This window comes from Corvus cornix, chromosome 17 (assembly GCF_000738735.6).
Source record: "Corvus cornix cornix isolate S_Up_H32 chromosome 17, ASM73873v5, whole genome shotgun sequence".
Lineage (NCBI taxonomy): Eukaryota > Metazoa > Chordata > Aves > Passeriformes > Corvidae > Corvus > Corvus cornix.
In genome coordinates, this window is record NC_046346.1 from 1,391,087 (window position 1) to 1,409,847 (window position 18,761).

The 18,761-nt window shown below is 40.0% G+C and overlaps 1 protein-coding gene across 6 annotated transcripts in view; it reads left to right on the plus strand.

Moving 5' to 3' along the window:
- DENND1A (DENN domain containing 1A) overlaps window positions 1-18,761 on the plus strand; it is a 159,876-nt gene that overhangs the window by 101,759 nt on the left and 39,356 nt on the right. For all 6 annotated transcript variants that reach the window (XM_039561625.1, XM_039561626.1, XM_039561628.1 and 3 more), the window contains one exon: window positions 282-407. In XM_039561625.1, the coding sequence (XP_039417559.1) occupies window positions 282-407 (126 nt within the window). The remainder of the gene's footprint in view (window positions 1-281; window positions 408-18,761) is intronic.

An 18,761-nucleotide genomic window follows, 5' to 3' on the forward strand; every position in this document is an offset into this window, starting at 1 on the left:
TATTCAACAGCATGTTAACAGTGGATTTTAAGTAGGAGGGAAGGTTCAATGAAGCTTTTAGTGTCCTATTGGTTTCTGAATAGAATCTGGTCATATCTTAGAGAAGCAAAACAGCTTGAAAAGTAATGCTTTTAGAACTGAAAAATTCAACCCTGAATTCACAATGTCGCCTTTTGTCAGAACTGCTGCTGTGGTTAGCACATTTTTCATTTAGCTGTGTCCCAATGTGTTGCGCTTTGTTTGTGATATGAGAGTGATCTAGACCTGCTGTGTGATTTCAGGTTTCTGCCCTGAAGAACAGATTGAAGAAAGTCTCTACAACCACTGGAGATGGTGTTGCAAGAGCGTTTCTAAAAGCACAAGCAGCTTTCTTTGGGAGCTACAGAAACGCCCTGAAAATTGAACCCGTAAGTAGGCAATTAGTAGGCATAAGATGTAAATCTGCAGCTGTGGTGGAGAAAAAAACCTGACAATTCAAAGTGTAGCATAACCTGCTTTTCCTAAGGTCAGTGTGGTGGCTCTTTGGCTGACTAGTACTGAAACCAGTGTTCAAGTCTCCAAAATGAAAGAGGTGCAACGAGCATGAGCCATCACACAGGGAAAAACCTTCTTATGGAAAGGTATGGGTGTTGCTTAGTTTTGAAGGCAGTCGAGTTAGAGGAGAGATGATGAAAAAGAATAAATTAATGATCATAAGAGGCTAGTGCAGAGCTGACCATTTCCTCCTCTGCAAAAGCAGTCTCTTCATTGTGTTTTCATGTTAAAAGGTGGTGTATTTGGCATTCTCCTGTTCTTTGAAGATTAACGAAAATATCTGGGCTGCAGACATGGGATAAATTTAATTTTAACCATGATATTAAATGGTTACATGGCCAAAAGTTGAACGATGGGTATAGTGTTTCTTGAGGATTTCAGTAGGTAAAGTCTGTCCGATACTGTAGTTTGTCTTGTTATTTTTAAAGCTAGGAGGAAAACACAGCTTAGCCTGACTTTTAAAAAGCCCAGTTATCACCATCAAATAAGTATCATTTCAACGATTCATACTCAGGTTTCAAAAATGACTTTTCAAGTCAGCACAAGTCCTTCCACATCTTACTGGGGCAATCTCTGTGTGTGGAAAAAATACATTTTATTGACTTGTATGTGTATGTCTGGGTGTAAGAACTGGGCTTTTAAAGCATCTCAGGTGAAATAATGGGAGGTATTTAAAAGGGGGTCCATATAAATGACAAAGATGGAACCAGCGAGGCACTCTGGCTGTGAGCCTCCTTTATCCCTGCTGGGGAGACACTGACTTCCCTCCATCCGTGCAGGCTTCCTTGTTCTCCAGTGCTCCTCCCTGTAGTTGCCAGGCAACTCTGGGAATATTGGTGTATGCTTTGCCTGGATGTGTGTGTGAGATTAACTAGTTAAGGGGTTTATGAAGGAAAATAAAAATTTAAATTGCTGTTCTGGAAATACCATCTGGTATTTTGAAGGCTGAATGTTAAAGATGAACATTTGAAATGAGCTGACAGTGGCACGCCCCTAGAAAGTGCAAGTTTGAGGGACAGCTAACCTGAGGATGTAGCAGAAATAGTTTTGTTTGCTTATCATTCCATCAAAGAAAACTTGTAAATATAGCTGCACAAATATGTCATAAAATTCACCTTAATAATCAGGAAGTGGAAAATTTCAGGGCTTTCTTTCCTAAGGCTTTTTGTAAATCAATAGTTTGGTTTGTGATTATACCTTTTAGTATTAAGATTTATATAAAGAAAATTTGCAAGTGTTTTATGTTCATGTATCACCTTCACATGGATTAAGTGGGCATAAGCAATACCAAACATGAGGTGGTTCTTTGCATTTCATATCCTGTAACTCCAGAAACCTGACTGTTCATTTAAAATCATTGATAATTAGAAAATAAATTCAAAGCAGCAGCTTTTCTTCCATTCATAGTTTCTCTCTCATAAGACAGTTTAATTTCACAGACTATCTCATTGGTATGAGCTGACTTTTTAGGATAAATAATCTGTGTAGGCCCAGAATGTGTCACAGAGCAGCTCTTAATTCACATTATTATACTTTAGCATGGCAAGAGCTCTTATTCTGTTCAGAGGTTTTTACTCTAGACGTACGAGGTTGTGTAATGTGCATATAAACAGAACATGGGCAATGAGTTTTCTGTTGCAATGAACTTTCTGAGGCCTTTGATAACAGAAATTGCATGAAAAAAACATATACAAGTAATACAGTTGGCAAGCATAATAATAATAGTAATATTTACTCGACAAAATAACTGATGCAGTGCTGTTTCCTACAGTGTTTGCCATAGCTGCACTAAGGCAGTTTTAAATGCAGAGGAGTGATGTACTCACAGCCCCCACAAACCTCTGTTGCTATTAAGTCCAGTCAAACACAGTAGTGGCTGGGTGTTCACTGGGCTCTACTGAGGCAGATTATCTCGGTGCATATGGCTTAAATGTCTACCAGTGACACCAGTGTGAGCATTTTGTTCACTTGAATGGCTTTTTTCAAATCCACAATTTTTTTGCTGTTTGCAGAGGAAATGTTTTTATCTCTTCTAAATATTTAATTCACACAAGTAGGTCATCTTCAGCAGAACTATCTGTGTGATCACGAGTTGTATGTAAAGGTGCTTTGTAGGACTGAGCAGTTGGGGGATGTTGGGAAGCGAGGCTCAGATTTTCGGCATGGGAGCCGTGGCCGTGCACTTTCTTCTGCTGACACCTAGTGGTTCCAGGCATTCCAGTCGGACTCTCCCAATGTTTGTGAAGGACACCCCCCCACACCTGTGGGTCGAGTTAAGCTCCGGGTGGGGCTGGCCCAGAGCAATGAGGTGTGGGTGTGACCCAGCAGGATGTGGGACCTGAAGGGCGGTGCTGCTGCTGCAGCCTCAGCCCTGTGGGGTTTGTTCCCCCTTGCTGTGGGGGCTGCACTCCAGGTTCTGCTGGGATGTGAAGGCATCACAAATGACAAGAGTTCTGCCTGTTCTCTGGCACTGCAGCGATTCTGGCAGGGGCTGGTACTTGTAGGAGACCACTGCATCACATCCTCTTAATATGTTGTAAATACTCCTCCAGGAGCTACACTTTTCACATGGAGCCGGGCCCATGAGTATTGATACCTCCTTGCATGCATTGGGAAGTACTGAGGATAACTGAATCTCTTCAGTGAAGCATCAATTAATTTCTCTTTGTCTTCATGGTTAATTATTCAGTTTTATTCAGGTTTATTAGCCTGAGCAACCATTAGTTGTAAACTGGATAATTTCTGATTAATTTGAATTGTTTTGAAATGATTTGGTTTAAATTTAACCTAAATATTCCTCGGATGCATCCACTCTAGAGTAAGCAGAAAATCTGAGGCAGAGTCAGTGTGCTTTTCTATTTCCATGCTTTTGATGTGCTTCCATTGCTGGAGTTACTTTCTAATTTGCGAATTGCTGCTCTTAATGTGCAACTACTTATTGAAACTCATAGATGTATATTATATACTCCAGTTTTCACTCTGGTTTAGCTGAACTACACTGGATGTAGGAATGTATATTATGTGCACATTGCTGCCTAAGTTCTGTTATCCTGTCAAAGCCTGATAATTTATATTTGGGTTTTAAATAGAGAAGACCATGTACTACCAATTTGTAACTTTGATACAAATTTTCTCTTAATATGATGCAATTTGAGCATCAAACCATTATGAATAGGAGGAAATAAGTTTTCTTTTTCAACATAACACTCAATTCAACTTATGGAGATAATTAATGCATTAATTATTTTATATGAATCTCTTGAACAGACACAATAAATGCCTTCAACAGTTCCAGATCCATGAGATCAGAGTCAGAAAAGTGGATGATATTTGGTGCAGAGTAAAAAACCAAATGCCAGATGAGTCAAAAAGGAAATTTCGTTGGAATGTATGTGCAGTAATATAAAGCAAGTGCATGCTACATACTGGTGCATAATTCATTTTGCAAAGGCTTTGTAGCATTCAATGCTTTATCTACTATGAAGTATGATTGTTGCCATGGTGAATTATTTTTTTAAGTTATTCAGTGGAAGAGTAAATAGTTATTTCCAACTCCTGGTAATTGCCACATCCCAGTTCCTTCCTCTCCATGGCCATCTTCTGCCTAGCTTCTTTTCCTTGCATGTATATTTTAAAGGCACACACACTGCATGCGGAGTAGATACTTCCCTGTCACCAGAGCTGTCTCCACAGTTCAGAGCTTTAGGAGTGTTTGTCCATCTGTAGAAAATATGAAGAAGGATGATCCCCAATGCTGATATAACTTGTGCACAGACCTGTTAAAATGAATCCCAAGCTGTAGGGGAAACAGTGAGTAGAAGCTTGTTAAATAAAACTTTTCGTTTCACTTGCAGTTTTGTTAAGTTTCTTTTAAAGTTAGTGCTGATGTATAGCATCAGGAATTTTCTCCCACCCATCTTTACTCTTTTCCTCTTCAAGTGGTTGAGCTCTCAAATCCATGCCTGTAGAGACAGTCTAGGGGTACCTAAATGACAGTAATTTCTAAATGGCATCCTGGTGACTTTACTAACAGGTAGGAGTAGACAATGAGAATCGCACTGACAGCTTGTAAGATCTGATTTTTTGTGATAAAAATGGAGATAAATTGAGTTTCTCTATATCCTGGGACTGAAATTTAAGACTTTTTTCTTCCTACTCTGAAGATTCTGTGTTTTGTGACATTTTAAAAACCTGAGTTTTCAGCAATCTCCCTTAGAAGCCACCTGTAACTGTTGCTGTGTTTTGTCATCTATGGGAAGTGCCGAATCCACAGTCACTGACTGGAAAAGATTTAGTGGGGAAACACAGTTTTGTTTGTTTTCTGTGTAATGTTTGTTTTCATTTCAATTCTGTTGCTGTTTCCTCTTTGAGCCTTACTGTTGCTATAGACAAATTTCTGCTTTTGCTGTTTTAAACCTTAAAAATGGCTCTTTTTCTAACAAGCAGTTACTGTTCTTCAAAATGGCATTTATTATTCTACATCTAAGTCTGTTGAGATATACATATGTTAATGAACCTGAAAAGACATTTTCTTTAATCTCTTCTAGCAGTCTGGTATGTAGTAAATAGAATTGTTTTGTAATTTTCAAACTGTGATAAGATCCTATGTTATCTAATTCTGTATGCCACACGAAGGGGAGGTGAAGCCCAGAATTCTGAGGGGAAGGTAATAAAAAGTAATATTTGAGAAAGTTAACGTGACCCTCTGCTGATTGTGGATTTCTGGCCTGAAACATGCAGGCCAACTTCCCTGTCCATCATACATGTTAAAGTAAAAATCCAGCAAAACCCAAATCAAAGCAAAAATAGCAAACGCCCACCGCACCCCCACGCCCTTTAAAATCCAGCGTGGGAATGGTTTTGGGTCCAGGAACTTTGCCCAAAGTAGGGGATGGGGTGCTCTGCATCTCACCTTGCAGTAATAGCTGAAATGTGAAGTTCCTTTGAGGGTGGTGTCAGAATGCTGATGTACACAGGTCTGCTTTGAGATTATTAATGTTTACCTGCTTCGTGCTGATGTTTAGGTTTTTGTGTTCACTTAGTTTGTGGAACCTTTGAGCAAGCTGAGGAGAACTGTCTTTGGTTTTGTTGTCTGAGTAACTTTGCAGCCCCCTAGAAGTTGTGTGTTCAGCCATCAGCCTGGATCAGGTCACTCCGCGTCTTCTGTGGTGGTGCTGCAGAAATAAAAGGAGCTTTGTTCCAAAGCCTCTCAATCTCCCTATTACAGGGCAGGCTCTGCAGGGAGCAGCAGTCTGTGGTCTGTCCGTTTTGCTGTGTGAGGATTTGGATATTCACTTATTCGGCTTTGCCTCTCACACCTGATTCTGGAGTTTGTGCTATTTGATGCACTTACTTGTTTTTGTTTCTTCTCAATTTGTTTCAAGCCTTTGGTTGTTTGTTTTAGGCTGACTCTTGCCTGTGTTTTCACTGCGTTGTCTCCTGATACTTCAGTTCTAATTGCAAGTGCACAGGCTCGTGCAAATGCCTCCATGCAGGAGAACTTGGAGATATTTCCTGAACTAATAAAGCGCAGGGGACTTGGAGGGGAACAATGAGGCACGTAAATAAACACAAAGCAGAAAATAACATCACCCTTGAATTCAGCTTCTGTGTGCGGTACTCAGTGTCTGTATGTTTTTTTCAAATGAGCTGTTATATCCGGTATTAGGAAAAAAAAAACCACCAACACACACAAACCCATGAAAAACCCCACCCCAAGGACCTTTCAGGCAGGTAGGCAAGGAGTGAAATGAACATTCTCAGTAGTGTGAGCAGCTATACAACTAAAGAGAAAGTATCACTTCCCATGACAGAAGATGGTGGGAGAGATTTTCGGATTTGGATTTGTAAAGTAGCCTTCAGTAGCAGATAAAGTTGATGAAATTATGATAAAAATTAGAATATTTAGTCAGGGAAGTCATACCACTCTGGGCTTTCACGGTGTGTATTGTGTATGAATGGAAGTGTGCAGTTTGTACTGGTGTGGTACCAAAGGAGGCAGGTGAAAGGCAGTAAATCCCAATTAGCTGTAATGATTTGCATAGCTGGGTGATGGAGCTTGTGCAGTGACACCTAGAATGCGATGGGGCTAAAGGAGATGGGGCAGAAGGAGCCCTCTGCTCATGAGCCAGGACTGACAGTGGGGTGTGGCTGCTTCCATGGCAGCCAGCACAGAGCCCTGCCATCCTGGAGAGCTGCACTTCCCTCGCAGCCACAGGGGAAATTCTGACACTGCCCTGGGCTTAGGGAGCCCCACGTGTGCACTGGGAAACACAGAGGGGACCAAGCCCCCTTTCTGGTTTGGCTCTTGTGTGGCATCAGAGCCAGGCAACTGCTTTTCACAAACAGTGCTGAATTTGCTATGGGCAGAGCATTAGTGAGACAAATTCTGGCTCATTGCCAAAATGCTGTATAGGCAAAACTTAGTCTCACACTGAGGACTACCTTTTTCTTCTTTATTCTGTTTTGGGGAACACAAAAATGTAAACTCTGCAGAGGGCTGATAAGCGCATTGTTCTTTAAGGCACACACTACTTCAGTCTGGTAAAACGTCAAATGAAAACATTCTGTCCTTTCTTATCTTTTTCAAATTTAATTCACTGTTTTCTGAGCCTTTCATTCAGTGAGTAGCAGCTCTGGCAATGACAGATATTCTATTGTGACTGAAATATGCATTTTGTAAGTCATAACTTTACTTGGTATTTAAATAAACTGTGTATGTACAGCGTGCAAGATTTATGCAGAGCACAGCTGGAGGTATTCTGCTCAGAATTCCTATGGTTTAAAATGTCTCTTTCAAGTTTGAAAATGTGTTGTGAAGTAGATACCATTATGATAATTGGAAGTTCAGCTTCTCTGTCTTGCTCTATTTTTTTTTTTGAATACAATTAACACATCACACACATTTCACCTGGTCTCTCCTCATTTACCTCTGACACTTCCTTGATATTTATTTAGACACATGTGGTGTCTTTGCTTTGAACTCAATAGTTGGTATATTCACTAGATTTTTTTTATAATAAACATTTTTCTCATTTAGAGATATACAATTAGTTTGCATTGTTAGAGAAAGGTATACATATTGATGTCAATTTAAGTCTTTTACTTGTTTGTTAGATGATCAGGACATAAATTGTATAAAGATTGTAGAGAAAACTGTGATTACTCTCAAATCAAAATACCTGCTGTGAAGTTGCAGAAGCAGCTCATTTATTATAGTTCTCATGAGAAAACAGTACAGAGCAGATATGCACAAAGCTGTCTAGAGAAGAAATTAAAAAAATATATATGAATAATACATTTAATTTAGAATTGCTATATTTTCTTTCAGGTAGCATAAAGATGAAGCACAAATCTCAGTGTTTAGTTTGAAATAAGCTTTATTCTTCCAGAGTCAGTAGCAATGCTTTTATTTCTGATAACAAAACAAAGACTACGTTTTGTTTTTAAAATAAATCAAATTCTTAAGCTGGAATTAATAACATACTATTGGCATAGTTTTTAACTAAAATAATGTATGTGGTGTGCTGTGTTATGTAATATGTATAAAATTGTCAGCAACATAACACCAGTGGCTTCCAGAAGACAATTACAAATTATATCAGGTTTATCATTTTGAAAGGAAAAAAAAAAGGATCTGACACATCACATTTCAGTGATCCGGGAGAAAAGAATGTGAAAATATGGTAAGATGTATTTCATTTATGGAAATTAGGCTTGGAGTTTTCTTTATTTCTTTTTTTTTTCATTTCATTTTGGTTTTAGGAACACTTCTAATGCTTGGAGTTTTAATAAGGGATAAGTCCAAAATCCAGCCTAAGTTTGACCCTCACAATAACACAGGAAATTTTTCTGGATTATTTCAATAATTTTAGCTGCACTTTGGAGTGAACTGGGGCGGTGATTCCTGTTTGCTGTCCCCTTTGATAGCTGTTTCCGTAGGATTTTCAGTAACTGTATTACTGGAGATGTCTGAGATTTGTAAGTTAGTTTATTACAGGAAAAAGCTATCATCTACCAAATAAGAATTTTTTTGTTTTGTCTTAAAATTGATTGACTGCAAGCTTTTCAGGTCCAAGACTTTTGTATGGAAGTTTAAAAAGTCCTCTCCAAAGGGAGTTTTTTGTTGCCTTGGTCAGGGTAGTCAGGGCCATGGCTCAAGCCTTCGTTGTGCAGCTGCCTCTGCTGGAAGGCCGGGGTGCAGAACCCACTGGAACAGACATTTGCAAAGGACATCCATATCCAGGAGTGCTAAAGGAAGTCAGGGGGTTCTTTCAAGGTACCTTGCACTTGGACTTCCAGTTTTCAAAATGCACATTTAAAATAATCTCTATAAAATACTCCTTAGAAGAGTGTGTGTATATATATATATATATATATTTTTTTTTTTTTTTTTTTTTTTTTTTTTTTTTTTTCTTTTTAATGAAATCATTCTGTAGTAAAATATTTCAAGTCCTGGCTAAGCTGTAAAGCTTAGGGCTGATAAACAAAGCATCTGAAGCCAAATGGCCCCTTAGCTAACCCCAATTAAAATAAAGATTTCATTGCGCTCTGTCCTGACAGAGAGGGAACATATTGTTGCCTTTAAGGGAGTTTGGTTTAGTTAATGAAAGAATTTATTTCATTTTTTCAAATACAGAACCTAATTAAATAAGTTTCAACTTGACTTGTAGTTGAGGACATTTTAACTCCTTAAAGGTTACTCTTGTGTCCAAGTGTAGCTGTCTTTTGAATAATTTCTGATGCAGTATTTAGGTTAGTGATGTATAGAATAAGAAATGTTATAGTCGATCTCATGTAACTGTTTGCCTGTTATCATAAATATATGTTGTTGATCCTTAAAGTGTTAAAGTTGTTATTGACATTACATTATTTCGACATATTACATTAATTTGGCATCAAATGTTTCTGAAAGCTAGTAACTAATACAGGATTCTTAGAAGTACTGTGGAAATGAAGGTGCCAAGAGTTTGCTTTGAGTGCACTTTAAAAGCTGTAGATTATATATGTACTTCGCTTACTCCTGGTGCTCAGTGAAAAGAAAAACATATCAAAGAATTGTTTAGGTGAAACTCTCCAAGCAGTAGTTAAAGTCTGTATGTCCAGAACATTTTTTCTTAGAGAGGATTAATGGTGAAAATGAAAGCAATTTGTGAGGATTAGATGTGTGATTAGCTTGCCTTTCCTTAGGATCTGTCTGTACTTGCATGGGTAAAGCTCATCCCCCATTTGTCAACCAATAATTTATTACATATTCTGAACATATTCTCAAGAATATATGAAAAATAAGGAACACTTTTATCTAAAGATGCTTTCTTATTAGACATGAGAACATTTTACACCTGAAAGCAGTCAAAGAATGGGAATGCTCTTGCTTACCTGAATTTCTTGCCTAAAACTGAAGAACTCTTGAATGGTTGCTGTGTGTCTGGCAGTAAAACCAGAGGAGGTCCAGGCTGTGCTGAAGAACAGGGATAGTGCTGTTTGGCTCTGCTGTTTATACTTGGTCAGAGGAGTACCTGGAATTAACAGCACCTAACCAGCATTTACACAAAGGGAGGGGGCTTGTAAATTATTTGTTACAGAAACTGAGGCTAACCAAGGGAGCTCATGCTTAAAGGCACATTTTTGTTGTAAGAAGTATGTCAATATTCTCCTCAAATGTGTCTATCAAACTCTAAATTTAATGTTCTGTTCTTGAGCAATGGCCTCCACTGCTTAGGGAGGACTGCTTGATGTAAGAACATATGTATGTGCCCCCTCATTTGGGGATTTTCAGCTAACATTGGAGTGTGTGTTCTCTTCCAAGTGTCACTTAATTGCGTGCTCTCCTTTACGTGTTCAATGAATTGCAGTCCAGCTGTCTTACAGTGGGTTTTCAGGGTGAGCAGTGAAGCTGTCCCCAGTAAAGGACAACTGATTTCCCTGAGTCAGGGTCATTCGACCAAGGCTTTTGACTACTTCTTCTTCAGGTCTGTGTGATTGTTGCCTTCAACCATGGAGGTAAATGGTACTCAAACAATTCCTACCTCTGAGAGGAAATTTTATTTACTGAAAAGTAACAAAATATTGTTTAAGAGGGGTTTGCAGGGACTTTTTGGTTGAAAAAGAGTGTTCTTTGGTGTGGGTGTGAACATGAATAAAATTAAGGCTTAGATGGTACTGGGGTCCTAAAAATCTCTGATTGATTTGGCATATGTTACAGATCCTGAGGTAACTGAAATGCAGTGCTGTTCTTTTCTGTGAATTTCTGCGGATCGTTATAATTAAGTTGTGTTTCAGAAATCTTAGTAGTTGCCAAATGTAACCAAAAATAAAGCATCACATCCAGCCGGAGTCCCAGATATCCTCACTCTGCCCTAAAGCCACGTTTCCCAGCCATTACCTTGTCATAGCTTATTGTGCTCAATTTTAATTAAACGTTAATAGCAATTTTGCAGTCAGAACTGACATGAAAGTTTTCCAAAGATTATTATACCCACAGGATATCTTTATTATGTGTTTTTCTTGTTTCTTCTTTTTCATCTTGTCCAAGCCCTGTTCTTTGGAAAAGTCTTTGGTGATGGAGAACATGAAACAGAAAATGGTGCAGTGTCTTGACTGACAAGGATTGGTTTACAACAAGGGCTCATCAATTGCATTTTGTATTCTTCAAGAACATCAAAAACATACATGTTTGATAAGGATCTCGGGGTTTATTTGATTTTCCTTAGTCTGGTGTGTACACTGAGTGTTCTACATTTACGTTTCAACAACGGATGCTGAATCTTTAAATACAAAAAGGGCATTTGCAATGCTGCAACCTGTAGTCCTTGTGTCTCTGCCTTTAGGGGTGCTGTGTTCACAAATGGTAGACTCAGCTTATACTGTTGGATGTTGGATCACTGGTTCTTATTGCTGTACAGGAAGCCCTGCAGCATTAATTGGTTGTCAAATCCCTAAGAAATAACAGATTAATGTGCTTGATCACAGTGCCCTGTTTAGAAGCTGCAGTTTGCCCCCGTCCCCAGCCTCTCCATGTAACACAATTACAGATGTGCATCCAGGACATTTAGTGGATTGCATTTCATTAATACAATTTGAGCAGACAATACCAAGTTGCTGTCGGGCCGCACTGACAGCTAATTACTGAAATGAAGGGTGTGCATGGATAAGGAACAATGGAGCATATCTCAGGAACAGGAAGGAGATGCAGAAATAGTGCCACATCTTGGAATCACTCCTCTGGACAGTTTGCTGTCTCTGCCAACCACTTTTTGTCACATACCTGATCATCGTGGGGAGTTAAGAGTTCAGGGAAGCAAAGGTTGCTACTGTTGATGAAAATCCAGTCTAGTTCTGGTTTGCCCTTCCCTCTGGTTAATTCAGACGCTTGTACGTACTTACCCGTCTGCTGACCACACTTGCCTCTTGCTTACAGACATCACTGCACGTTTTCCCCATAGAATGTCCAGTCTGCTTATTTGAATCCCAGAGATACTGTGAATGTCAGTCAATTTTGTAGCATTGTTTACAGGGAAAGCTCTTGCTGACAGTTTGAAGGAGGAGGATCAGGAGTGACTCCTAATTCTTTCTTCCAGTATAAGAAACCACAAGCAGTCAAGTGGGGTTTCTAACAGCAGCGGTTCAAGATAAACAAGGAGTGTTCTATGTAGGACAGACAGTAATCCTGCCAAGCACTTGATACTAAGGAAGCTTGTATTGGTTTAGGGGAATTTGGAAAGATACCTGGAAGAAGCCTTGGTTCAGGTTTGTTTGATATGCAAACACGCCCTTCACTGAGCAGTTCTGGACCTGTCCAAAAACTCCTTGTGCATGTGTTCTTCTAGAGCAGGGGAAGCTGAAGCACAGGGTGTTCACTACTGGGCAAGGGGCTTCGCTCAGAGCATTTGTAAAAATTTCTATTGCCCAGTGGGGTTTGGTCTTTACAGTATATCTGCAGAATTATTAAATATAATGGGATGCTGGCTACAAAGGAATTTTATTATCCAATTCATTCATCTGACATCTGCATTGTAAGACAAGGTGCTAGTTATTGTTGGAGATATTTTTTCTGTTGATGTGCAGAGAACTCTTAGATTGCTAGTGTGGCTTATCCATATCCTGATGGTAATGAGAGCCAGTGTCACTTCTGAGCAGCTCATGCTATTTAGTCTGTGCATCTCCAAGTCCACAGTAACATGGAGATAACAAATACTCTATTTCTTGTTGAATTGGAATTGAATCTAAAAATTTTTGATTCAAATCTGCTGCTTAGTTGGAGGAAAAAAGGGACAGTAGCAGGTTGCCAGTAAAGGGTCTGTTCTGCCTGATGAACTCAAAAATTCATGTTGAGGTGCTGCAATAGTTTGCTATTTTTGCAATTCATCTTACAAAACAAGTTCCAGGTTGAGCTCTGCTTCCATGTATTCTCTCTCCATGGAAATTATGTCCTTTTACTCATTTCAAATTAGGTGAGTACAATGAAATCCTTATTTTACATATTTATTAACAAGGTTTTCATCCCTGTGGTATTGTAACTACCCTCGGTACTCTCTGCAAAGAAATTACACAGAGAACTCACAAACCTTAAGGAGGTATATGTGGTCATTCTTTTTCAAGCATTACTGCTCTTATCTGTATTATTCTTACGCGTTGCTCTATCAGCCCTTATTTTGTGCTGTTCCTTTCCAGAAGCTCTTGGTGGCATTGATTTTTTTTTTTTTTAATTCTGAAATAAATCACATTAAAGGCCTCATGCCAAGTTTGAATCCCACTGGATATTCATTGTTAGAAAATTGATGAGTGAAGAAATGATGTCAACTGTGCTGTCTGGCACATAGAGGGTTAAGGGAATTTTTAGTCTCACCAAAAAGTATTTGGTCAGGTACTCAGGTGCTGGAAATTTTCTTAGCAACATCAGTCACCTAGGAACATGATCATCTGCTGTTCTGGGGTAGAGATTACAGAGCTTAATGATTACCTTCTATAAGCTGCAGCTGATGCCAGACTCTACCCCCTTTACACCTAATTAGCCTCATTAATGAGCTCTTCTGCTCTCCACAGAGAGGGCTTCCTCCTTAGAATAGGAGGTAAAAATACTTCACCCAGGTAGATGTGCTGAAACCTTTAATTATTGCCCACACCTGCAAAGCGTTGTGTGTCTGACAGCAATATTGCTTACCCAAAACTGCTTATTTACAGTGACCACAGCACCAAGCATTAACTCTTTAGCACCGACAGAATTGGTTTGAACCTTTGTAAGTATTTATAGAGGGTGGAAAGACAGGCAGTTGCAATTTAATGCTTAATCAAGTTGGATGGGATTGGGGGGGAGGGGAGGAGGCAGTTTGTATGTGATGAAAATGTTTTTAAAAGTTTCTGAGTATTTTGTTTAATCTTGAAAAATGAGCTGAAATTGATGTTGCATGTCAAATATAGTAATAGCAGGACCAAGAGCACTGTCAGGCAAGTTCCATTCTTTAAACGATCAGCTTCTGTGTTTGAAGCAATGCAATTTAGTACAGCTAAAATGGAAACACGGAGAAATACACTTCTAGTGATCAATGGAGCAGGCAGTAACTGTGCTAATGAAGTGTTCAGGGTGATTCTGAGCCGTAGCAATTCTGGTCAATATCTAGTGTAAACTTAGGGAAATTTAGTAACATTTTGTGTATTGGTTATTAGCAGTACTGCTGAGGCAGCTCTGTAACATTTTTATATGTGCCTTTGGGTCCCAGCGTTGTACCCATGTCCACAGTTGGAGCTAGTTGGTTAGTTAGTAACTCTTTCCTCAGTGGCCAGCATTCCCGAAGTTTCTGCGGGCCACGCCTGCTGTGAGCATTCCCAGCAGCCATGGTGCAGGTTCTCTGTGGTACTGGCAAGAATTGCCGTCAGGTCAGTTCTGTGGAGCACTCGGCCGTGTGGGAGATGAATCTTGGGCTGCAGGATTCTGCGAGGCTGCAGGCAGCTGCACTCACAGGCTAGGCATCTTTCATCATGAGTTTGAGGCAAGAAAAAATGTTTTCCTGGAAAATTCATCTTCTAAAATGAGTAGAAGATGTTGTGCCTCCTGCAATACATGGGCAGTGCCTGTGTGAGTGAATGGGCTTTCCAGCCAAAGTGATGAGATTTCGTGCATTTTTGTTAACTCTGTTTCCCTTGAAGATGCTCTTAGCAGGCTGCTGAGCTAATGTGAATAGAAGCCTTTGAGTTAAAAAGGAATTTGGAACAGAGAACATGTATTCATGTAACTGAAAATTATTAATGAAAATAGGGTCTCAAAGCTGTGAGGTCACCACAATAAGAGACATGATTTTTAACAATTCTTTTATTATTATTAACAATTCTTTTGAGTGTGTAGGGGAACATTTGTTTTACTTTATTGATAATTAAAACTTCCCCAGCCAAGATGGAATCATGCACTGTGTGAATCACAGAAATTCCTGTGCATTTTTCCAAGAATGCAGTTTGAACTGAATCCCAAAATAAAGCATCAAAATTAACGCTTTTTCAAACATATGCATCATATTTTGTCAATTGTTGGTGCTTCACATCATCGTTATATAAATGGGATGGATGCACTGCGTGTGGACTCTTCTGGTGGAAAGGTTGGCAGGTTCAGTTCTGTTTCCTCAATGGAAGCCGGAGGTTCCAGGGCAGATGAGAAGGACTTGTACAAGCTCCAGCTGATCTCGGAGGGCGTGTGGGTCTGGAGGGGAGCAGAGGCCGGCAGTCCCGGCCCATCTGCTCCCTGTCAGAGCACGCAGCCGTGCAGCTGGCCCTGTGCCCCGGCCAGCCAGCTCCGGGCGCTCCCGCCTGGTCTCCACGACAACTCCGGGAGCTGCCGAACCGCTGCTCCCAGCCAGATGCTTCCCTGCACATGGGCTCTAATTAGATGGCGTTTTCCCCCTCATAAAGGAGTTGGGAATTTTGCATGGTTTCCATGTCAGAAATGCGTTGCGATAAGATGGGAGTTGGGAGGAGCCAGGTGGCCAAATCCGACGTGATCCACTTGCTGCAGAGGTCTAAAGTGTGAGCTGCGGGTTTGCAGGAATGCACGACAATTCCTCTTGGCTTCTGCTTCATGGATGGAGCGAAATGTGGGGAAAGTGGAGAAAGGAAAAGTCTGCTTCCTTTTTTGTCCTCACACTGGATGCAACTTTATGGACATACCAGGGCAGAATTGGGGGACTGAGATCTGGCACTAAGTGCTTGGAAGACCCAGCGTTCCCAGGCTCTCAGAGGCGAGGTTTCTTTTTTCATTCTTGTTTCTACTTTTTAAAGGGTTTAAATAAGAACTGCAAGGTGTGAGATGTTGTGCAGGAGAGCCTGGGGAAATGAAATCAAACCTAGCCTATAAAAATGATACTTTCTAATATGTCTGGATCCTGAGCCTATTGTGAGATGGGTCTTTTAGTGATCTGATGAAAGTGATAGAAGAGCAGCAGTTTTGATGATTATACTAATGTGTTTTCTGTGTCTTGCCTTCTCATGAGGTAAAATCTGTGCCTCTTTCTGACAATGGGTGAGAAAATGGTAAAAGGAGAGTGAAAAGTTCTCATTTATTTTAAAAGGGAAATGCTTTCCTTTGTTTTCCTCCATCCCTGAGGAAAGGCATCTCGGGCGGTTGTGTCCTGATGGCTCAGATCTCTCCCTGGAGTGCGTTGGCAGATACAGAACAGACTGCTGCTCTGGGACAAGCAGTACAAGTGCAAGTGGCCTTGGAGTGGCAGATTCCAGCTGTCCCCAGAAGTGGATGCTGTGGCATCTCTGAGAGTGAAGTGACCAAAGTTACCGAGTTATAGTCTCACCTATATGATGCATAACAGTGAGCACACACGTGTGTGTGCATTTATGTATTCATCATTGGCCGCTTAAGTTTCCCCAGAGACCTGTACGTGACTCGGGCAGGAGGGAATGGAACCTTTTCCCAGTGTTCCTAATCCAGTGCCCCTGGTAACCTCTCTCAGGGGACAGGATCTGCTCTGAGGTGAGTCTTTTCTGGCTGTGTTTTTCCATGGCAGTAGTTAAGGCTTCCTCACCAAGTTATCAAGTGGCATAACACAAGGCCAGATCCACCCTCAGCGAGTTCTACTGTAGCATTTCCTTTGCCAATTACGCTGTAGAGGAGGGGGCACTGCAGGCCCTGTTCTTACATCGTGTATGTCAATGGATCTGCCAGAGACTGGATGTATCTAACTCAGTGCAAAATTAAAGTTTCATTCCATTATATCCATTTTATTTACAGAGACAGGGGTTTTGTTACTTAGCTAAGAGAGTGGGATTTTATGACCTCTCTTCATGACTAAGGCTTCTCTCACGTTGCTTTAGTGACGTTAAAAACAGTTTGTTCTCCTTCTGCATTTATACCAGCATCTAAATCTTATAGTAAAATATCTTGCTCTTCAAAATAGCTGTTTCTTGAATGTGGTTTTGGGGATCTTGAGACAAAGGAGTCGTTTACGTCATGCACAAAAACTTATTTTCAACATATGTACTTTATCTGGAAACTTCATTGGTTTGGATGAGTTTGGGCTTTTTATATGTATCTAAGAAATCAAAAGGAAGGAATATATTAATATTTGTGATCTTAAGGCATGTTGGTCATTCGTAAGTCTTGGCCAATGATTTGTTATTTCTGCAGAGGTATTTTTTCCTATTTTAACAAAATACTTCATGTTCTACTGATTTTTAATAAATGAAGCAAAAATAGCTCATGGTTTATCTGATAGGCGATACTTTGTGTAGATTGTTTTTCCAAGCACACTTTTATATTTTGTCATAGTATAAAATAACTCATATAAAGAATTGCACTGCAATTTTTCTCCTCTTCTGAATTGTCACTAATATTCCACAATAGTTAGAATAGAAAAAGGCCTTTTCATTGCAGGGACCCTGAATTGGCAGCTGCTTTGCATGCCGAATGTCCTGGCTTCAATGGGAGCATTGCTCATGGAATGATTGCAGAACCAGGCCCTGAAATTACCTTGCCAGCTAATGATAAAATCGCATGCGGGCCACAGGGGTTTTTGTGGAATAAATATAAGAGTGGAACAATATCCAGTACACATTATACCAGTAATTTAAAGCATATTCAGGACAAAGAGAGAGTTCCCAGTGCAGGCAGCATCATAGAGATTTGCTGTATCTGATAAAGATTAGGTTTTTCAGCTCATAATACCATACTATTACTTTCCTTTTGTTAGTCTTTCAACACCTACACTCCTGCATTGACACAATATCAAGTAGGAAGAGGAAGAATAGCCTTGTATTTAAGGGACTGAGCAGGGATTAAAGAAATTTCGGTTCTTTTCCCTGGCTCTGCCAGAGACTTTTGTGACCGTGTACAAGTTACTTATTATTTTCATGCCTCTATTCTTGATCTGTGAAATGGTGATTTTTTTTTTTCTTTCTTTTTCCTCCCAACCCTAAATCCTTTCTTGCTGGCTTCTTTGCACTTCATGTGCCAGGCTTGTTGCTTGAGTTCCAGCTACGAAGATGTAGCAGTTGCTTAGGGATAGGAAGTGTCTGGCTGCTGTAGATGATGAAATCAGGACAGGCAATGGCTGGAATTAACCATGTAAACATTTGGAAAGCTGGCTGGCTTCATTACAGTGAAGTACTTTCATTAGTTGTGAATATGAGTGTGTGTCATTTGACTTTGTCTAACAGGAAAATGCCAGGTATCCTGATGAACTAATAGGGTTTGAAAGGAGAAGCAAAACCATTGCTCTGTCACGGAAGTTTTTCTGGTTACACATTTTTTGACAGTTTCATCTTTTATTTGAAGTTGCTTTTGTGCTCTCATGCTGTGTCTCTACCAGAGACTGTATACTGTAGTGAGGAACAGGAAAAAATATCTGAAACTGGGCTGGTGATGGAGCTGGGCACTTACGTGAGACACTGAGTGTTTGGGCAGTGCAGTCTGCATTGGTAATACATGGCTGTAAAACGCTTTTCAAGATTGCACTTGGCAATAATCATTTATCAGAACTGGTAGCCTTTTTTTGAACAGAGCCTGAATGTAGTTTTCTTTAGAAGACATGTGGTCAAATCTCTGAACATGTGATTTCTTTGTTCCTGAGTTGCATCTTGAGATGCTAATAAAGCTCTGATACCGTTCACTTAATGCGGAGAGTTTGATCTCTGCTTTCTGGATTCCATTATGACTGAGGTGGATGCAAAGTGCTCTCCTGTGCTGAACATATGGACTGGTTATGGGAGGTTATTTGTCAGTGCAATTGCAA